At 57.6% G+C, this 21,028-nt stretch overlaps 5 protein-coding genes across 5 annotated transcripts; 4 read left to right on the top strand and 1 right to left on the bottom strand.

Annotated features, from left to right (window-relative positions):
- Positions 1-1,051: 1,051 nt before the first annotated feature.
- On the top strand, positions 1,052-2,259 carry J3D65DRAFT_376222 (uncharacterized protein). The gene is made up of 2 exons (XM_066795740.1): positions 1,052-1,676; positions 1,723-2,259. Exons 1-2 carry the CDS (start codon positions 1,233-1,235, stop codon positions 1,942-1,944), a joined length of 666 nt encoding a protein of 221 aa, XP_066655461.1. The 5' UTR covers positions 1,052-1,232; the 3' UTR covers positions 1,945-2,259.
- Positions 2,260-11,072: 8,813 nt separating this feature from the next.
- J3D65DRAFT_589495 (uncharacterized protein) lies at positions 11,073-11,702 on the top strand (the record flags this gene model as incomplete). Its single annotated transcript, XM_066797778.1, has 1 exon — positions 11,073-11,702. A coding segment is annotated over one exon (269 nt), but the record flags the coding sequence as incomplete, so codon positions are not given.
- On the top strand, positions 11,645-14,348 carry J3D65DRAFT_603307 (glyoxal oxidase; the record flags this gene model as incomplete). The annotated part of the gene is made up of 4 exons (XM_066798198.1): positions 11,645-11,790; positions 11,838-12,002; positions 12,050-12,352; positions 12,401-14,348. 4 exons carry the CDS (start codon positions 11,645-11,647, stop codon positions 14,346-14,348), a joined length of 2,562 nt encoding a protein of 853 aa, XP_066655459.1.
- A 181-nt stretch (positions 14,349-14,529) lies between these two features.
- Positions 14,530-16,397, top strand: J3D65DRAFT_375269 (lipoic acid synthetase precursor). The gene is made up of 3 exons (XM_066795734.1): positions 14,530-14,653; positions 14,705-15,727; positions 15,788-16,397. Exons 2-3 carry the CDS (start codon positions 14,761-14,763, stop codon positions 16,102-16,104), a joined length of 1,284 nt encoding a protein of 427 aa, XP_066655458.1. The 5' UTR covers positions 14,530-14,653; positions 14,705-14,760; the 3' UTR covers positions 16,105-16,397.
- Positions 16,398-17,442: 1,045 nt separating this feature from the next.
- J3D65DRAFT_375760 (uncharacterized protein) lies at positions 17,443-19,638 on the bottom strand. Its single transcript, XM_066795736.1, has 2 exons — positions 18,954-19,638; positions 17,443-18,902 (listed from the first exon to the last, which is right to left on the bottom strand). Exons 1-2 carry the CDS (start codon positions 19,529-19,531, stop codon positions 17,687-17,689), a joined length of 1,794 nt encoding a protein of 597 aa, XP_066655457.1. The 5' UTR covers positions 19,532-19,638; the 3' UTR covers positions 17,443-17,686.
- Between the last annotated feature and the right edge of the window lie 1,390 nt (positions 19,639-21,028).

The following is a 21,028-nucleotide window of genomic DNA, read 5'->3' as shown; positions in this document are numbered from 1 at the left end:
TTCGTCCTTGACCTCGTCGTCTTTTTCGTTCTTTTCTTCTCTGTCGGTCTGCTTTTCCATCCCTCTCTGCTTCTCCCACCTTTCTCTCACTCACCCCCGGACCCACTACCGCCGCACGAGATACGGCCTGTGGCGTTTCCCCCGGACCCCAACACAGACCCCACGGGCGCGCCTTCGGCCCTATTCGTCGCGCTCCTCCGCGTGCGTGGATGAGTGTTTTCGCGGGTTGCTGCTGTCAAAGCTGGCAAGAGGTGGATGACTTGGTCGTGTCTCTGTCGGATGGCACTGCCATCCTCCTGCTGGTCGTCGAGGAATGGCGGCAAGATGCGTCGTCGGCTTGCTGCTTTGAGCTGTCCCTTACTCTCTTTCTCTGTCTGCACTGGTTACTGTGACGGACGGATACGCCGTCCTCTCTTTGGGATTGCGGCAGACGACGCAGCGGGCCTGCGACTCGCCTTGCCTTGCTCGATTCATGCTCCTACATGTTCATCCGCCAGCGCATGCACCGCACGCTGCATAGACTCTTCTCGTGCCGAGTCTTCGCTTCCTCGCGTGCGTGCGTGCCAGCGCGCCGCGTCCATGCATCCATCCATCTGACAACTCTACCCATCCGTGCTGGGCTGGCTGAATCGCCGTTGTACAGTACACATGCTGCGGAGTACATAAAGCGCGCCCTCTCACCTCTTTCTACAGTATTCCGACGGGGTACTGGGCATTGTCGCGCAACGGCAGACGAGCAGCCTTTCCTGCCCGCCACTTCTCAGCAAACCTTCCGTCCTCGTGGTGTGCCGGAAAGCAGAGTCGCGCGAGTGACGCGATGCTTGTGCGCCACCCATCCAGCAGTTCCTTGGCAGGTGAGTGGCAGGTAAGTGGTTTGCTCGTCTCGTGAGGTGAGAACACAGGCTTGCTTGGCGCAGGGCAGGGCTGAGCCAGTCAGCCAGAACACTGCCACGGTGACACGGCAGATCTGTCGTGCCTGTTCGGTAAAGATGTGCAGATGCGCGTACGTAAACTCGTGGGGTGCGTTTTTCTCTTTCCAGCCCTTCCTGCTCTCTCTTCCTCTTCTTTTCTTGTCTTGTTTTGTTTCTTCTCCTCGTCTCCTATCTTCCCTTCTTGCACTCTCTCACTCTTTCTTCCCGTCCCCTCCTTTTCTGACTGTGAAGTGCGGCGGGCGAAAATACGGCGCGGCGTCATTTTGACAGCATGATGGCGAAGGGTAGCGTCAGCGCGCAATGAGCAGCTGCATCATCGTCCGCACACACTTCCGCCGTGTCGACGGCGCAGCTCTGAGAAATCTCAAAGCTGCGCGCGGAGACGAAAATGAAGAAAAGGTCAGTTGGAATAGATGGGGAAAATTCGGCAACAGCAGCAACCAGAAAAAAGTCAAGATGCCTTGTACACGCGATTGGTGGACAGTCACTTGGCTCCTAGGTTTTGTGGTGCAAGCTGCCGCTGTTGATGATGAGAGAGCAGTGGTTGCAGGAAAGGAGGGAGGGTGTTATACCTCCTCACTCACTCACTCACGAGCCGTTTCCAGCTCATTGGCTGAGGAGACGACACCGCACGGAATTAGTAGCACATGTCGCGCACATGCCACGCTCCCACGCGCCCAGACTACCGCGCGAGTCAACCACGAGACTGTGAGTGGATGGCATGTGGCATCTCCAGCTCCGCAGGTATAAAAGCGGCTTCTCTACTCACTCACTCACTCAGTGGAAGTAGATACCTTGCGCTCTTCTTCTGAGGAAGCGACAATGTCTCGACATCTGCGTGGGATGCCACTGGCGTTGGTATTGGGGCGGGAGAGGCGTTCGATTGCGTACTTGCGTTGCGTTACGTTGTGCCGGCGTTGCGCTGAGTCGACACAGCGCGACTTTGACTACGGAACACACTACAGGACGCCGGCGATCTGCTTCATCAAACCGCAATGATGGCCACATATAGCATTGTTTCTGCTGCTGATGTTTGACATTTGACAATTGACATTTGACAGGCAGAACCCGCAAAGACGGCGAGGAGGCGGCGAGGAGACGCGAGGAAGTGGACAAACGGAACGCCAAGAAAGAAGGAAAAGAAGAAAAAAACACCGTATCTTTCCTCTTCAATTTGTTCTCTTCTGGGGGTTTTGCGCAGACGTAGACGCACTCTTGTCGGCCTCCGGGAAGAAGGGGGTGGGGGGGATTGGGGGTTTTATACCTTGCCCGCTCCAGTCGCCAGAGTGCCGGTTGGTCGGCTTGTTGGCTTGTGCCTGGTCAGTCAATTGGTCAGTCAGTCAATTGGCCATTCAAAAAGGCCGACATGTGCTTTTGCATCGATTCCGTCGCTGCCACGAGGTATTTAAGCGCCGCTCCGGGCACTGGATCCTCTCTCTTTCTCTTCCACAACGAGCACCAGCGAGCAATTCAGAGTTCATAAGGTCTATCTGACTGGTGGGTCTGTGGTGTCCGGAGAGGAGGCGATCGACTATCGACTTGGTTTGCTGTTCGTGTCGTTCCGGTTGGGCTGGGGTGTTGTGTTGTGTGTTAAGGCAGACGCTGCGACTGCGATGGCATCGTCAGCATCAGCGTTGATTTCCTACGTCAAAGGCGCGAGATGATGGCGCACAGCATTTGCACTGACGATGCAGTAGACAGCGACGTCGCTGGTCTGCGAAATCAACTCCTCAAGTAGGTAGCAGAAAAAGAGCAGGGACAGAAACAAGTAGTAAATGAACTGGTTGTTCTCCGCAACCTTATTCCTGCAGGCTAATCATCTTGTTGCAAGATAAAGCTGAGCAGAAGAGAAGGGGCGGGGGTTTTATACCCTGCCTGCCTGCCTGCCTGCCGCACTCACTCATTACGGAGGTGCAAGGGGGTACAAAAGGCTCTTCTCCCTCCTACACAGCTTGTTCCTGTTCAAACACTCTGCGCAGGCGTGCAGACTACTGGAAATCCTCGTCAAACGACATACTGGCGGCTCTGCGATGTCCAGTGATCATCAACCACACCGACTTGTTTCCCGCTCGCGCGGTTGTGCTAGGGTGTCATTCTCCCCTACATTACAGGCGCATGACGGCGCGCAGCACTACCATCAATAACGCTCGTCAGCCAACCCTCCATAACGCGGAGAGGGCGTGAAAGAAGAGGCAATGGATGCACCCAGCGCCGGAAAAAGCGCAGGAATAATTACAGTGGAATGCGTAGATGTTGATGAAGCTTGCGCGGCGCAGACGCAAGCCTCCCCCTGCGGAAAGAAAGGGGAGCTGAAGAAAAGGGCTGGGGTTTTATACCTCTCCCGCCAGACTCCTGACACAGGGGTTGCGGAGAGGTATAAAAGGCTTCACTCCCTCTCCTTGACTCGTTGCTATTCGGGCGTTCTGTGTAGACCCACAGATGACTACAGGAACTTCCGCAGGCAGAAAAAGCACTCGCGGCTCTGCGGTGTCCAGAAATATGGGAAATGGCCTACTTGGTTTGCTGTTCGCGCGCTTGGACTGGGTTCTGGCAAGTCAAGAGAGGCGCTGCGACGACAGTTGCCAGCGTTGTGTCCTGCGTCAAAGTCGTGGGATGATAGTGAGCAACATTACCGCCGATGGAGTTTTTAAATTCTACAACAGCAGGAGGGGAAGTAAGACTAGTAGCAAGTGCACTGCTGGCGACTTGGGTGGTGCGGAAGCAAGTCCTCTTCTGCAGAATAAAGGTGAGTGAGAGAAAGGGGGGCTTTTATACCTCGCCTTGCTACCCTCTGAAATGCCGGCTTGTCAGCAGGTCTGTCAGGGACACGTGTACGTTGAACCCACATGCTACTGCCTGCGCTGCCTCCTGACGGCATCCGTGCTTTTGCTTCTGACGAGGCGCAAGTATAAAAACCCGCTGTCAGTCTGTCAACGGCGACCTCTTTTCATCAACACCTCGCCTGGCTTGCAGAGAGCTGCGCAAATTCCCCCACGCGAAGACATCGACTGGCGGTTCCACAGCCAGTACCCGTTCTCTCATGCTGGCTTTTGGAGTCGGTGCTCGCCTTTTGCGCATTCAGCCAGTCAGTCATTCCAAAAGAATTCAGGGGCTCAGGGGCTCAGCTAGATACTGTGACAACAACGACAAGCGCATATGTCATCTTCCATTGTTGATGATTGCGGGAGTCGCGCTTCCGCTGATGATGTTAGATAGTGAAGGATTAAGTGAAAGACTTGAACTGCTATACAGGGGATGTGTCGGCAAGAGAACGAGAAGAAAAAGTTAAACACTAGAAGAGGACGGTGAAGACAAGCAAGTGCGTAGTCACCAGAAATGATGACCTAAGGGCAGTGGATGACCGGCATATGGTGCAATCTGTCTTGCTTTGGAGTGAACGGCGAGGAGGGAGGCAAGCGAGGTTTAAATACCCGTCCGCTGAGCCGACGCTGGATGCTGGATCGACAGATTGATCGATAGAGTGCCGCTCACACGCCGAAGTCGAACGAATTTGATCCGAGGCCGGATTGCAGCGAGGTATGAAACTCTCGTCGTCTTCGCACTGCACCTTCTTTCTCATCGACAATTGACCTGTCGACTCAAACGGCTTCAGAGACAGAAATGCCAAAGATTTTGACTCGCGGCTTCGTGCCAGTCCAGCAACAAGGTCCTACTTGTTTTGCGGTCGGTTTGGTGCGCAGTCCACGCCTTGTTGTGTCAGTTCAATGAAAACGAGGATAGGAGGCATGGTGTTGATGTTGCGCTCCAGCAACGTGGGACAATGGCGGGCCATGTCAACGAAGAACTTGGGTGGAAAGATGGAAGGCTGGAAAGTTTCAAGTCTGTATCTCCTCTCCTCCACAAAAGGACCAGCAGTCGAAGGACGAGACAGGGACGATCGATATACGTGCGTGCAATGCAAATCTTTGCCGCGGAAGCTCCGTTGTCGAGTCGAAGAGCTGGGCGAGAAGGGGGATTTTATACCCACCACTGCCCGGGTCGATCGCAAGTGGGAAAGCGAATTGGTTGACACGTGCGACGCTGAGCTGTTTATTTGCCGCTTCCCGCCTGCGCCATAGTCAGGGGGGGAAGGTATAAAAGCTCTTCTCTCCCTCCTTCGCTTCTACTCACTGCAAGCAGTTCCCAGGCCTCTAATAACAAGGGGGAAACATTGTATAGAACATTGTCAAGACTCAACACTCGCTGCTTTCTCTTGCGCCGGCAAAGATGATCCACCTCGACTGAGATTCCAAGACGGGAAAAAAGGCCAGTCGCGATCGCAGAGGAATGACGCAGCGCGGCATCGCAGTTCAATGAAGACGGATAGTAGACTGGAACAGGAAGACCTGGAACTCTGCAAGCCAAAGACATTCCCAAAAGTCTGCATGGTGTTGTCTTGGGAAGCTAATGCAAGGGCGCCGGCAGGGCTGTCGTTGATTTTTAGGATAGAAAAGTACGGCGGAAGAGGGGGTTTTATACTGCTCCCCGCCTAGGAAGATAGTCAGATGTCAGAAAGCGAAAAGGGGGCTGTCATGTGCGGCCGTGCGCTGCTAGGCTGTCGCCGGAGCTAGGGCTGGGGAGGGAGGGGAGGTATAAAAGCGCGCTCTTCTGCGTTTCTACTTTGCGTCAGCAGTTTTGTCCTCAGTTTCACGAGATTCTAAGGAATGGAATATATGACCAATACTGACTGTGTTGCGCCGGGCCTTCCTTAGAATTACTGGTTTTTTGCACTCTTCTTACTGGCGACTGGTGGCTGGAGTAGAAGTTCTGGATGGTGTGAGACAGCAGAAGAACCGTTGAACTGGAGAATGTCTGCTGTGATTGCGGAGCGGTGATGCGGAGTAGCGCTGAAGAATGACGGAGACGGTCGACGAAATCCCACAACGACCGCTGCTATTGAGCACGGGAAACTAAAGATAAAAGCCAGGGAGGAATATCATCACCAGCGCACAAGACCAAAACCAATGTCTTCGTTCTCAAAACCGTGGCGGCCGCACCACCAGAAGTACGTTGACACCTGAAGCGGCGGGCAGAGTAAGCTGGCTGGATTGCAGGATGCAAAGGCAGTCAGTCCGACAAGGAGGTTTTATACCCGGGTGCGCTCTGTCACGCGCGCTCGTCGACCGAAAAGGGAGAAGTGCGGCGTCGCTGGTATAAAAGTCACCAGAGGCTTCACTCATCGACGCAGTTCGACATGCATAGAGCGACTGGGTACAGGAAAGAAAACCAGGATCCCAATCCACTTGGCTTTGCGACATCGATCGCAGAATCCGAGACTCGGGTTTGTGGATGGTTCGCTCGCTCCTCTGAACCCGACTCTCTTCCTCGTCCACGGAATATCGCGCGTCTGCGATACCATGGCCCCAAAACGACAGACCCCAGCACCGGTCCACAAAGATGGCAAACACCACCACTCACCTTATCTTTCTCCACACTATCCCAATCCTCACCACGACAAACCCCCCGCCTTCCCTTGCCAAAATCAAGCTCACCAGGCCAAACAAGCACCAGTACGTCGCCATTGTTAAAGTTGAAATTGCGCAGTTGAGCGCAGGTACACATCCTGGAAGTCAGTAGCAGGCCGCAGCAAACGGCGTCTTTTATCCTCCTCACACTGCACGGCGCAATCGGCAGTCACGCGCACGCATGGGGAGCATTCACACGTGACGCACGCTCCGTGCGTAACTGTGGAGGATAAAAGCGGCGCTGCTGCGTCTTCTCTGCTGCATACTTCCGGCACAAACGACAGGCTTCCTGTACACTTTCGACGAACTGTGTCAGATCGCAGAGGTAGAACTGACGTACTGTGGCGCGGGTTTTTGCGTGCGCTGCTTGGTTTCGCTTGGATCTTAGTAAGGCATTGCACCGGCGCCGTGTTGGCAGCTTTTGGGCTGTTTGATGGGTGTCATAGAGAGGCAGAGATGATGCGGAGTTGCGTTGTCATAGGATGGTGAAGTGAGGGGCGCAATTCTGCGTGGCGGACTTGAGGAAAAGAATGAATGCACGACCAAGCAGACAGACAGACCAAAAAGGTGCAGTGAGGTTGTTGTAGTATCGGGAAGGGAGAAAACCCCTAGTTTCAACTTTCTTCTTCTTCAAAGGACGCCGCGCAGTGTCGCAGCCGTCGAAGATGTCGAGTGACGGAGGGAGAAAAGACCAGACTTTTGTACGCACTGAGCCCCTGAATCACGGGCGTCATGAGCATCGCGAGCACCACGCGCGACGATTGCCTACGCTACCGCCCTCACCCCGGTTCCCCTCTTGCTCCAGGGTATAAAAAAAAGCGCTTCCTTGCTCACAAACTTCTCTCCAGGGCTTCCTGTGCTGTCAGAGCCACAGAAAGCGATTGCAAGTTGGCTTTTGTAGCCCGTGTTAGAGAGGAAGGACTTGTCGTTTGTTGCGGCGGTCCCGGACTCTTTTGTGTTTCTGTTGGCAAATTGGAGTTGACGCAGGTACAGTACAGAACATGCAGCATCTTCACACATTGCTGTTCCACATCGCAGCCCGAAAATGAAGAGAACCCACACGCTAGAATACTACATTTAAATTAGAGCATCAACATGCAGAGCGACACAAAAGAAATAAGGTATGGCGGCCAGTGTAACACGACAAGCAGAGCAAGGCGAAGAGTGAAGTTTTTGCCGTCTTGAGCTTCGAGAGAAGGCTGTGGACTGCTGCAATTGCTGAGGCACTGAGGAGACGAAGGAACAGTGGATTTTATACGCACCGAGACGAGCGCCTGAATCACGAGCGTCACTGGCGATGACTGCCCACGCGACCGCCCTCCCCTGGCTTCCACTCTCTCTCGCATGTATAAAAGACACCGCTTCATCGCTTGCAAAACTCACTCCAGGGCGTCCTTTCTACAGCCACAGAAACACATCGACCGCGTGTGGACTTCGCGGCTGCCGCCTTGTCGTTGGTTGGACTGCTGGGTTGTGCTTTTTCTGCGCTCTTTGACTTGTCTCCTTTTGCCCCAGTTAGTCTCCGGGTGGCGGAGGTACAGAACACGCCGCGTTTGTGTGTGATGCTATTCCGCGTCGTGGCGAGAGAGCGCAGACGACCTATTTGCAGGAATGCTGGACTCAAGCTAGGCGTTGATGAGCGGAGGGACGCAGAAGAAATAAGGGAACGGCTAGTCCGTCGGGGCAAACAGCACAGGGCGCAGTCATGTGTTGAGGAACCGGGAGGCAGACACAAATGGACCATGCGAGCCTTCCTTTGCCCGAGAGGAGACGCAGAGTGCTGGAGCTGCTGTAGATGCCGAGGAGACGAGGTTCAAGGGCAGTGGATTTTATACACGCTGGATGGGCTGCTGAATCGCGGGCTTACAGGCCAAAGGAGAATGCTGCCCGGTTGTCGCTGCGCTCCTGGAATTGTCTCCTTTTTCCTCAGTCAGTCAAGGTGGGACGTAGGTAGCGTTTACACGCATTGCTGTTCTACCTTGTTGGACAGAAATGATGGTAAGCTGCGTGCGGGCATGGTGGAATCGATTCAGCGGCCCAAATAGAAAAGAGAAGAGAGAGGACAGCACAAGCCACAGTACAACTGGAACGTTCCACTTGTCAAGGAAACAAAAGACCCAAAAGTACTTTTTCTTCACGATCTCAGGAGGCGCCCACAGACAGTCTGGAAGTGCTGGATGGTGTCGGAGAGCAGGACAGAGTCTGGGTTTTATACCCGCCGCACCGGCTGCCGGAGCGAGACGTCACAGGCGTCACGGGCATCACAAGCGTCGGACGCGCACATGATACTCCGCTGCTCCAACCTGTAAGTATAAAAGACGCCTCGCCGTCTTCCGTGGTATGAGCAACTCCAAGCACTGGCGCGACGTTGCTCCTGGCCAAAGACCAGTATGCAGGCAATGCTTCAACAACGGTGATCGGGGAATTTCACACTTGCCGCTCCTCGCGGCGGGTGTGTCAATCGCTTCCTCTTTTTTTTCTTCTCTCTCTATACGGCCGGGGTCCGGAGCGGTGCGGTTACAAACAATGTTTGGCGACAACGTAGAGACACAGTGACGGTGGCATTTCTCTTCGTGTGATGATGCGGACGGAACAGAAAGGGACAGAACTTACATTGCGAAAGTCTGGCGGGACGCCAGGCATATAGAGAGCAAGAGGGCAGCCATTTCACCCGTCCTTGTCAGTCTATCCGTCGGTCAGCCCATCAACGCGAAACAGTGCAACAGCCTTCCTCCCGTGCTGCAACCAAGTCTCTTTCTTTTTCTATACCCCGCTTCTCGTCACCGACAGGCGCCCACGAAGGATGAGGTGAACGAGAAGGATGGATGTGCCTGTGCAATGCTACCATGCGCGAAGCGTGAGCACTGCAGTAACCGCAAAACAATCTCTTTTCTCACTGTTGTCGCATCGAGTGCCGACGCCATCGAACCACCGCCTATCGTATCCCGAAATACGGGCCATGTCGGGCCCTCGTGAAGTCGCTCGGTTAGTTACCCTTCTCCCCACAGCCTCCACCCGCGGTGCCTGACTCCAATCCATCGTGAGCAAGCGACCTGTCCGACCCAGGCGATGCGAGAGCCACGTCTGACGGGCAGGATGCCGCGTGTTCCGGGAACGAACGAGGCGACGGACGGGCGCCGTCCGCGGATGCGGATCCGCCAGGGACGGACGTACCTGCCAGTCGACCGACTGCCAGTCTGCCACGCGAAGCGCAGCGACTCGGTTCGGTTCGGTAAGGCGAGGCGCTGGTACCTGGGCCGTCCCCCAGCACCGTGATGCGGTTGGGTGATCGCCGGCAGGGGTGCGTGCTAAATGCGGACACGAGCGGCGGCGGGTACGGGTAGACGCGATGGAGTCGCCGTGTCGAAGGGAGCAACCGCCTTTTTGCTGTCCCTGAAAGGAGGCCAAGCCGAGGGAGGCGCCGCAAGTGCCGGATGGCCAACCGGTCGGCCGAACGGCTGGTTGGGTGACTGGGTGGCGACCTTGGACTTGGTGGAATTTGATGAGACTCTGGGGCTTTTGCTCACGATGGATAGGCGCGGGGTTTGCTGAGTGATGCCGCGAGATGGGCTCGAGTCGAAAAAAGGGCCATTTCTTCTTGGGGGGGCTCCAAATCGTGAGTCTGGATCCGGCCACACGCCCACAAAAACCGGGTTCGGGATCCTCATTCTCCGCGCCCCGCTGTCTCGACAGAAAGAAGCGAGTCGAACGAGACGAGCATTTGGGATGCGCAGTGAGATCAGATACAGCGGGCCCGTCCGCGCATCAAGGCACGTGCATGGATGGAGGACGAGTGACGACGGCAGACGCGGAGAGGGCCGCAGGTACAAAGTTGTACCTCAAGGCAGAAGCCGGCGCAGGGGCGCGTCGAAGTTGACGCACGCGCGCGGCGGGGAGCAGTGGCTCGTGTTGGACTGGCCGGGGCCTTTTGGGTCCCAAAGATGACTGGATTTTGGAGATGCGATGCCTGGAGAGGTTAGCCTGACGTGCCGCTAACAAGTCGAGTGGATGTGGAGACAGGAAGAGGTTGATCCGCGGGGACACGAACAAGCCAGAGCGGAGAGAGGTAGCATGTGGCGGAGGTGAGCTGGCAGTCGTCGGCGAAGAGCGAGAGGGAGAGGAGGGAGGGGAGGTTGGTCTGGCGCTTCGCGGGTGCAGCGCGAGAGGGATGCAGCGTCGTGGTTGGTCTCGCTTCGACGTGTAACCAGACACGACACGAGAGAGCGAGACATGGAGGGCACGCCCCCAACGCTGCTCCATTCCAAGATAAGCATAAAATAGCCTTATTGCTTGCGCCTCTTGGCCCCAGCCCCGCGCGTAAATGGATGGCCTGCGGGATATGTGATGTTTTGACGGAGGAGAAGAAGCTGCATGTCAACAACAACGAGATTTGGACCACCTCGACTCTTCCTATCCCGACCTAGCCCCTGAACCCTCCAGCGCATAAGCTTCGAGGCGCGTGGCTTGGCCCCAGAGCCTACGACGATGCATTTGGCCTACTGCTCGACCAGCTGCCCCTTTGGGCCTGGCCGCCGCCATGGTGGCCCAAAATAGTGACGGCGAGCTGGGGAAAATTTGACAAGACGCACGACACCACATCTTACCGCGCTGTTGGCTGCTAGGGCTGCTACATGGCGCTGCTCTGCTAACCTCCAGGGCCGCCGTGGCTTGCATGCACCAAGGCCCCTTATATACCGCGTCGTCGACACGCCCCCTCAGCCTCAGCCCCACCCCAATCGTCCACCATGCGTCTGTAGCCGTGCGAATTTTGTTACGCCGTTTTTGCCTTTTGCGCGCCGCCCGGCCTCTCACTCGTTGACCAACCTCACGTCACTCCTTGCGCTCGTCCTTTGGTTGCTGGTATCACCGTCGATTAATTGCGAGTCCCTCCTTCCAAAACACCATCCCCACGTCCTTGCTTGCCTCTTGAGGCTTGTCTCCTGATAAGCTCCATCGTCGACAGGTACGTTTTGCTCTCCGTGGTCCTGTGCAACAGCCAGAGGTTCTTGCCGCTGTCATGCGCATGCAGATGGTGGCACCTGCATGCGAGCGTCCGCAGCGCGTCAAACAGAAGAACTTCTGCGCGTCATTCCATTCGCTCCGTTTGCCTCCATCACCTCGAATTTTTCTCAGCCTACGCCCCCCTCATATACCACTTTGCGCCGCTCCTCGTGCAGGCCTCATTGCAGAATCCCTATCCAGTCCTTTACTCACCTTCTTCCCTCAGGTTAATCGCAGCCTTCGGCCATGAAGGCTGCCATCTTTTCGCTCGGCCTGTGCCTCGCCACGGCCCACGCAAACATTGTCTTCCACTGGGTCCAGCCCACCTGCGACTTTTCGTCTGTCTACTCTTCTAGCTGTCTCGAGGGCCAGCGTTGTTCCGAGGACAACCTGTGAGTGTGGAGAATGCGCGACGCTCTTCATCGACTGACGCCTTCAGATGCGTCCCCGACTTGTCGATCAAGGACTCCCACTACGGCTCGTTCAGCCGAAATGCTGCCAGTCTTGTAGGACGCGCTACAGCTCCTCGTACTGATGGACGATGCGGTGCCTCTTTCGGAGGGGCTACTTGTGACCCCAAAGGTTCATATGGGGGTTGCTGCAGGTAAGCACTAGTTGGAAATGTGATCAATAGATGCTGACGTCGTACAGTAAATATGGATATTGCGGATCTACTGACGGTCATTGCTTGGTCTCAAATGGCTGCGTAAGTGGTTGCTCTGGTAGTGCTCCGTCCAGTGCATCCAGTGCATCCAGTGCTCCCTCCTCCAAGCCTACTACGACTGCTGCTGCGACCACTTCGGTTCGCGTTGCTGCTACCAGCTCTGCAAGTTCAGCGGCTGCACCATCCGGTACTTCGGCGGCCCCTCGCTCAGATGGTCGTTGTGGTAAAGACTTTGGCGGTGCAACTTGTGATGCCAATGGCGCGTACGGTGGATGCTGCTCCCAATATGGGTAGGTTTGTCTGAAGCTGATCTTGTCTCAACTACTTACCATTTCCAGTTACTGCGGCAAGACAGAGGACCACTGTCTCGTTGCCAACGGCTGCCAGAATGGCTGCTCTGCCGTCACGTCGTCTGGATCTCCGACAAAATCTGGATCTGCTTCGACAAAGCCCCCCGTCAGCTCCAGCACTCAGGAACCGCTCCTCGGTACTTCTATCAGCAGTGCCGCCCCGACCGCATCTGGAAAAGTGACGACTGACGGTAGCTGCGGCGCCTCGTATGGCGGCAGCATTTGCGGCAACTGGGCTGCTGGAGGTTGCTGTTCCATGTACGGATACTGCGGAAACACGACGTCGCACTGTGGCTCTGGCTGCCAGTCTGGACCCTGCCTTAGTGCGCCAGTGGTTGCAGCTCCTGGACCGAGCCCAGCTCCGCCAGCCCCTACCCCTGGATCCTTTGACGTTGTTGGTGACTCAGGTGTCCCCGTCATGCACGCCGGCCTGCTCCCCAACGGCAAGGTTGCGTTCCTGGACAAGGTCGAAAACTACACCCAGACCAAGCTGAGCAACGGCCAATACGCATACTCGGTCGAGTGGGATCCCGAATTCAACACCTACGTTCCTTTGTCTTACAAGACCAATGCGTTTTGCGCAGGCGGTGCGTATCTTGCCGACGGAACATTCCTTGCTCTTGGAGGCAACGGGCCTCTTGACTTTATCGATCCCACCATTACCGACGGCTTCAACGGCATCAGGTACCTCAAGCGCACTGTCAATGGTACCGAGCTTGACGGCCAAGCCTGGAGTGAGCCCGGCAACAAGCTCGCAAGCAAGCGGTGGTACCCGTCCGTCCAGACACTTGCAGACGGTTCCATATTTGTCGCTTCAGGATCCCTCAACGGCCTTGATCCGTCCAACATGACCAACAACAATCCTACCTGGGAGCTGTTGAATTCCAAGGGCGTCTCGGACGGTATCAGTCGACCAATGGATATCCTCGTCAAGAACCAGCCCTACTACATGTACCCGTTCATGCACCTCTTGAAGGACGGCTCGCTGTACGTCTTTGTGTCCAAGTCTTCGCAGCTTTTCGACATTGCGCGCAACAAGTCGACCAAGTCTTATCCCGACATGCCGGGCCAGTACCGCACCTATCCCAACACTGGAGGCTCCGTCATGCTGCCCCTGAGCTCGGCCAGCAACTGGACCTCGGACGTGATGATTTGCGGCGGCGGCGCCTATCAAGACATTACCTCGCCAACAGAGGCGTCGTGCGGCCGCATCGCGCCCATGTCGTCGAACCCGACGTGGGAGATGGACTCGATGCCGCAAGGACGCGGTATGGTCGAGGGAACGCTGTTGCCAGACGGCACAGTCCTCTGGCTCAACGGCGCCAACCGCGGCGCGCAGGGTTTTGGTGTTGCAAGGGACCCGACCTTCGACGCGCTGCTGTACGACCCGGCGCAGCCGCTCGGCAAGCGGTTCACGACTGCCGGCACGTCGACGATCCCGCGCCTGTACCATTCGGTCGCGCTGCTGCTGCTCGACGGCACGGTCATGGTGACGGGCTCCAACCCGGTCGAGCAGCCCGTCCTCTCGCCCAACAACAACACGGCGTTCCCGTACGACACGGAGTTCCGGGTCGAGATCTACACGCCGCCGTACCTGCTGGGCGACAAGGTCAACCAGCGGCCGCGGCAGATTGTGCTGTCGACGCTGGCGATCAAGGCGTCGTCGTCGTCGACGTTCCAAATCACCTTCAAGGCGCCGGCCGGCGCGAAGCAGGTCAAAGTCGCCCTGTATCACGGCGGCTTCGTGACGCATAGCGTGCACATGGGCGCCCGCATGATGTACCTCGACTTTACCGGGTGGAAGGCGGGCAATACGGGCCAGACTTTGACGGTGAGCGGCCCTCCCAGCTTGAACGTGGCGCCGCCGGGGCCGTACGTCGTGTACGTGGTGGTGGACGGGGTGCCGGGCATTGGCGAGACGGTGTTGGTGTCGTGACGAGCTTAATCCTGGGCGGTTTGGATCCCTCTTCTCTTTCTTTCCTTTGAATAGCTTACCCACTTACCTACCTTACTTTCTTCCATACATACATTGGACAAAAGGCGATTGGCTTGGAGCAGGCGGGATTTTGGACGGCAGAATGAATCAAAATTATCGACGGCAGACGCGTAGCCAGTTGCGAGGCGTGGAATGTGCATGACTGTTGTTGTCGAGTGTCGTCGGCGAGCCGCGCGGAACCGACATCGGAAAGACGACAGGCCGCCGCCAGCCGCGCGATTGATAAGATAACAGCGCCAAGAAAGGTACAACTGACGCGATTGACCACCCGACGCTTTGATTGATGGCCCGCGCAGTCTTCTTCCCAACACTGGCCTCGACCTCGCCGCCGCAACCCACGTCCTGAGCGACAATGGCCTCCTCGATACCACGCTCGCAATGCCTCCGCCTGCCCGCGTCGGCGCTCTCGTCGCGCGGCGCCCCCGCACAATGGCGCCTCGCCCGCGGCCTCGCCACCGCCGTCACCGAGCCTCCCACCGCGTCGTCGACCCCCGCGGCGAAAGTGTCGCGGCCGCGGACAGCCTTCCACGACAAACTCAACACGGGGCCGTCGCTCTCTGATTTCGTCTCGGCAAAAGAGGAGCCCATGACGACGGACGAGATGCTGGAGCTGCGGACAGCCATGGTGGGGCCGGAGGGCAAGAAGAAAAAAATCACGCGGCTGCCGTCGTGGCTCAAGACGCCCATCCCGTCGAGCGACAGCTTCAAGCGGATCAAGAACGACCTGAGGGGACTGAACCTGCACACGGTGTGCGAGGAGGCGCGCTGCCCCAACATCAGCGACTGCTGGGGCGGCGGCAACAAGAACGCCGCCACGGCCACCATCATGCTGATGGGCGACACGTGCACGCGCGGGTGCCGGTTCTGCAGCGTCAAGACGAGCAACCGGCCGCCGCCGCTGGACCCGCACGAGCCGGAGAACACGGCCGAAGCGCTGCGGCGCTGGGGGCTGGGCTACGTGGTGCTGACGAGCGTCGACCGCGACGACCTGGCGGACGGCGGCGCGCGGCACTTCGCCGAGACCATCTCCAAGATCAAGCACAAGGCGCCGACGATGCTGGTCGAGGCGCTGACGGGCGACTACGGCGGGGACCTGGACATGGTGGGGCTGGTGGCGCGCAGCGGGCTCGACGTCTACGCGCACAACGTCGAGACGGTTGAGGCGCTGACGCCCATGGTGCGCGACCGCCGCGCCGGGTTCCGGCAGAGCCTGCGCGTGCTGGAGCGCGCGAAGCAGGCCAATCCGGACGTCATCACCAAGACGAGCATGATGCTGGGCCTGGGCGAGAGCGAGGAGCAGATCTGGGCCGCGCTGCGAGGTGCGTCCCCCCCCTTCCCCAACATCCCCCCTTCCCCCTCTCAACTGACACACCCCTTAGCCCTCCGCGCCGTCGGCTGCGACGTCATAACCTTTGGCCAATACATGCGGCCGACAAAACGGCACATGAAAGTCGAGGAATACGTCACGCCCGCCGTCTTCGAGACGTGGCGGCAGCGCGCGCTGGAGCTGGGCTTCCTGTACTGCGCGTCCGGGCCGCTGGTGCGGTCGTCGTACAAGGCGGGCGAGGCGTTCATCGAGAACGTGCTCAAGAAGAGGGGCGCGGGCGGAGCGGGAGGGGGCGTGGGGAACGTGGGGATGGGGGAGGTGCAGGTGGGAGAAGTCAGCGTGGGCGGCGGCAAAGCCGAGGCGAAATGATTGCGTGCGGTAGCAGACTGCGTGCAGCAAACTGAAGGAAGAGCGTGTGTTTGCGGCGCGGGCAAACGCAGCCGATTTTCCCTTTCCTTCCCTCCCCTTTTCAACATCCACTGCATCCCCTCCTCCTCGACGATCGGCTGGCTGGCTGGCTGGCTTTAACTGCCGCCGCCGCCGCTCCTCCTCCTCCCTATTACCCTCCTCCTCGTACCTCTCATAGCGATACCTACCTTACCTCACACACACATAGACGGAAGAGGATCAATCCAATACTACTACCACTAATCATTCGCGGTAGAGTGTAGCACAGCAGCAGTGCAGCAGAAGACCGTTTTCCGTCTTCAACTTGAAACCACTGTCGCAGAGCGTGCGTGTGCGTAGAACACGGGCCGCGGAGCGTCTGGCACATCCAACATACATGGCAGATTATTCACGACCTACTGTATACATGTTGTATGACATCTCAGGTCGGTGGTCTAGGGTGTTTGCCACTCGCTGAAGGTCATGTCAAAGGAGGAAGGCAAGGCAGGTAGATATACTTAATAAATCAAGAGGTCAGAAAGGATCGATTGAAGAAGGAAGAATCCCATGCACATTTTCAAGTTCCTACTGCCTACTACCTACTACCTACTACCTACTACCTACTTCCTACTACCTATTTCCCTTACGTCTACTACCACAACTGCGATGCCCATCCCTAGTATTCATTCTCAAGGTATATCCATCCATCCATCAATCCCATCTCCTCTTCCCTTCCCTTCCCTTCCTTTCCCTTCCCGTCCCTCAAACCACACCACACAAAACACTGCCTCCTTCCGTGCCCCATAGCACACCAAGATACGATCGAAGAACAAGCAAGCAAAAAGAATCAACTCAACGCACTTCTCCCTTCATATCATATCCGATATCGCAGTCCAGCAGACGCAAAAAAAAAAAAAAAAAAAAAAAAAACAGAATTGAAACCAGCAGCAGCAGCAGCAGCCACGGCCGTCGTCGTACAAAGTAAAAGCAGTAAGCATCATCAGTCAGACAAACAGCAACAGCAAAAATAAAAAAAAACAGCCAAGTCATACCATACCATACCAGCAAACCATACATCGCGTGTCAGTGTCGCGGAGAGAGGGGAAAAAAAAAAAAAAGTAGTGTATCAAAAGAGGACGACTGCGCCGTCGATAGAAGAAAGAGAGAAGAAAGAAAAAAAAGTGTTGTAGAAGAAGAGAAGAGACGACCAAGCAAAAAAGGACACCCGTCAAAAAGTGCAAAGCTGCGCATACTCACCGAGTAATGCATCCATCAATCCATCAATCCATCAATCCATCAATCCATCAATCCATCAATCCTTCCATCCATCCGTATTCATGACCAACTTCTTCTCGACGAGTCGTAGCGGTATGCGTGCCGTGGTAAGGTCCGGGTTGTCAAGCTCGGGCCGGAAAAACGTCGCGCTGCCCGAAACCAAGCCTCGCCCGGTCACGGTCCGTCTCAGCGACGATCAAACAACGGCTGGAACAAGCCGACTCGCGCATCATCCCCGCGCATCCCACACACATCCACCACAATTCCACCACTTCCACCAATATCCACCTCAATACGTCGAAACGCTCTTGTACGCCATGGCATTGCCGTTTCCATTGCGCGGCGTGCCCTGCGGGCCCGGAGAGCTGGCGTAGTCCGCCCTGCGCCGCGGCGTGCCCGCACCACTGAGGCCGCCGCCCAGTCGCTTGAGTCGGTTGGTGCGCCATCCCTCATACCAGCGCTCGCGCGCCGCCTCGCGAAGCTCGCCGCGCCACTCGGAAAAGACGCTCTCCTTGAGTCGCAAAAAGTCGCAGTGCGTGTTGTTGTTGGGGTCGGCGAAGCCCCACGGGAAGCGCCGGCCGATGACGTGCGGCTCGTACATGTCGGGCGAGATGATGGACAGCGGCAGGTAGGGCAGCTCGTCGTCGTCGGGAGCGGCGGCCATGAGCTGGGCCGACAGGCGGCGGCCTTGCTTGACGGCCTTGGAGACGACGGGCGACTGCGGGGGCGGCGACGAGGCCGACGTCGACGAGCGCTGCGAATCCGAGTCGGAGCGGTCGACGAGCTTGTTGATCATGTCCGACTGGTCGACGTCGTCGTCCGACTGGGCGTATCCCGTGTCCGTGTCGTCGTCGAGGCCCGGGTCGACGTCCGACTCGTCGTCGAGGTCCAGCGCCTCGAGCAGGTCGAGCTTGGCCTGCTTCAAGCCGTCCCACACGGATCGCTTCAGGTACGCCATGTGGGCCGTGGTGATGCTGTCGGCCTTGCTGACGACAGGGATGACAGTCGTCTTTCCCTGCAGGCCGCGCAGAACCTGCAGATCGAGATCCTCGTCGAGCGAGCCAACCAGATTCGGGCGCACGGCAAACTTGTCGACGTAGCTGCCCGGGGTGCCGCGGGCGTGGGCAATGTTGGCGTCGAGGCGGGCCGGGTCGAGCAGCAGGAAGACGCAGTGGATGTGCGTGTCGCGGAAGCCGGCCGAGCGCACCACCTTTTGCTCCTCGGCAAACGTCTCGTCAAACTTGGTCTCGATGAACGACGTCATCTCGCGCAGCTGCAGGTCGACGACGCTGCGCTCCAGGCCCTGCGAGTCCCACAGCGTCAGGCCGACGCGCTCGCCGTCGATTTCGGTCTCGAGGTAGTGTGAGGTGAAGGGCGAGTTGGGGTCGTGCTGGCGGGGCGGCGGAGAGCCAATGGCGTGCTTGGGCTTGGGCAGGGCCAGCGACGTCTTGAGGAAGTTGACAAACGACGACTTGCCGCAGCCGCTGGCGCCAATGACGAGGACGCTAGCAGACGGTCAGCAGGAAGGAAGGGTTGGCGAGAAGGGACAAACTCACTTGAAGGCCGTCGGGTCCTTGCGCCTGCGAACGCGACGAGGACTGTTGACGGCGGGGCTGGCGATGCTGCTGGCGTAGCTGGAGCGGCCGCGGTGCGTCATGCTTTCAGAGCGGTGGGCGGGGTCGTAGGGCTCAGAGGAATGGATGTAGTTTTGAGTGGCCGACGAGGGGCTCTGAGGAATGGGAGGAGGGACGGCGAGGGGCGAGGCAGAGGAGGGATTCCTACGGTCCATCAAGGGGCGGCTAAAGGACGTGGCTTTGTGGGAGACGTAGTGGTACGAGTCGGGGCGCAGGTGGTTGTGGTTGTTGTCGCCGCCAAAGGTGCCAAAGGTGGTGTTGACGGCGGACGAGGCCATTGGAGGCATTTCTGGCAGCTGCGGCGGTCGCTTGGCCAACGCTTCCTGCTGCTCGCGCTGCTGGCGCAGCAGGTCGTCCTTGGCCTGTTGCTTTGCCTTTTTGCCCATTTTGGCGCCGTCGGTCGACTTTTGGCGGCGCAGGAAGGAGAAGCTCGAGTGGCGGGAGAGGTCGGCGGCGGCGGCAGGAGCAGCGCTCGAAGTAGTGGGATTGGGCTTGGCCATGGCAACGGCGGGCCGCGCAGTAGCAGAGGACGGTGTGTGTCGAAAAGAGTGCCGGTGGCTGGACGGGTGATGGGCGAGAGGACGGGAGTGAGGCAGAATTGGAGGAGAGAAGGGAAGACAGCTGGAGAGACGAGACGACAGCAGCCAGCCACCCGCTAGGCCCGTGGGCCAGGATAGTTGGGTATATTAAAGTACATTACCTGGGGCCGCGGGTCATGGATGGGTGGTTGCGAAATCCCGGTTGTCACTGGCAGCACGAGGAACAGGAAACGATGAAGGAACACGACGGGAGCGTCGCTCTGACCAAACAGCCCAGCCCGGGCGCGTCGTCCCGTCGTGTCTTGTGTCGCTCGTTCGCTTCACTCTGCTGTCGACCACCTCAGGCGGCAAGGCTGCCGTATGGGCATGTGGCATCCGGCGTCGTCATTTGCGCGCCGCCAATCAGGGCGCGTCGGGGGTTGATTGGGGGGACCTGTCTTGTCTGCCAGTCTGTCGGCGGTCTGTCTCGTCGCATTGAATCAATCGATAGAGCCATGCATATCAATCTTCAAGTGCTGGTAGATGCACTCGGCAATAGACGATGCAGCAGTGCAGCGCAGCAATAGTCGCAGCCTGCAGCATCTGGATTACTAGGTACTGTAGGTACTGTAGATGAGCGGATCGGACATGACCCTTGCGGCAAATTCCCCGCCTCAGGTCTCCACCGACGCTAAGCCCCTCTCTGCCTCTGTCTCTTTCTGCACCGCCATCCGGATTATCTCCATCCCTCCACGTGCAACCCCTGCCCCTGCCCTCAAAACACCAAAAAACCTTCTCCCGCTCCACTCCCTTGTACCCTCGGCTCCAACGCTTCCCTGCCACACCACACCACACCACACTACCACTGCCGCTGCCACTGCCACCCGCCCCGTTTCACGCCCTCTTCTATCCTTTCTCTCCTCTTCCCAACGCAACTCACGAATCTAGACACCGTCTCGTCGTTGATTGGTCGCTCGCTGCGGCTCGTGTGAGGCTGGCAGCCAGCCAGGTCGGTGCGTGTTTCAACGGCAAAAAGAAAAACGAACAAAAAAGAACCACAGCAACCGAAGCGCCCGGGACCATCCACACGCGAAAGCATCGGATGCTTGAACAGACTTAGCCGCGTTCCGCGAACCCGTCTCCTAGTCACCCAGCCCGTCCACACCTAACTTTACCTGTAAACCCGTCTCGCGAAGCGTCTGTTCGTGATTCGAGCTGAGCAGAGCAATGCAGTGCAGAGCAGAGCAGAGCAGAGCAGAGCAGTGCAGTGCAGAGCAGAGCAGAGCAGAGCACCGCGCGCTGGTAGCTGGTCCTTATCCGTCCCGTCAGCCTCACCCCCATTCCCATGCGCGTCTCTTGCTCCGTGGTTTAGCTAGATAGCTAAGCAGGTAGGTTGGTTGGCGAAGGAACCGTCCGCCCGCCCGCCGCCCGTCCCGCAAAACATTTGGCTTGGTTCTGCCGGGCGGCGGGGCGGCCGCG

This window comes from Phyllosticta citribraziliensis (assembly GCF_038025025.1).
Source record: "Phyllosticta citribraziliensis strain CPC 17464 chromosome Unknown J3D65scaffold_6, whole genome shotgun sequence".
Classification (NCBI taxonomy): Eukaryota; Fungi; Ascomycota; class Dothideomycetes; order Botryosphaeriales; family Phyllostictaceae; genus Phyllosticta; species Phyllosticta citribraziliensis.
The sequence above is the reverse complement of the archived record's forward strand: the minus strand, read 5'-3'. Positions and strand labels throughout refer to the sequence as shown.

Coding starts and splice junctions, on each gene's coding strand:
- J3D65DRAFT_375269 (XM_066795734.1), top strand. CDS start 14,761: ATGGCCTCCTCGATACCACGCTCGCAATGCCTCCGCCTGCCCGCGTCG. Junction 15,728..15,787: donor GATCTGGGCCGCGCTGCGAG/GTGCGTCCCCCC, acceptor CACACCCCTTAG/CCCTCCGCGCCGTCGGCTGC.
- J3D65DRAFT_376222 (XM_066795740.1), top strand. CDS start 1,233: ATGAGCAGCTGCATCATCGTCCGCACACACTTCCGCCGTGTCGACGGC. Junction 1,677..1,722: donor TGGCATCTCCAGCTCCGCAG/GTATAAAAGCGG, acceptor CAGTGGAAGTAG/ATACCTTGCGCTCTTCTTCT.
- J3D65DRAFT_375760 (XM_066795736.1), bottom strand. CDS start 19,531: ATGGCCAAGCCCAATCCCACTACTTCGAGCGCTGCTCCTGCCGCCGCC. Junction 18,903..18,953: donor AAGGACCCGACGGCCTTCAA/GTGAGTTTGTCC, acceptor ACCGTCTGCTAG/CGTCCTCGTCATTGGCGCCA.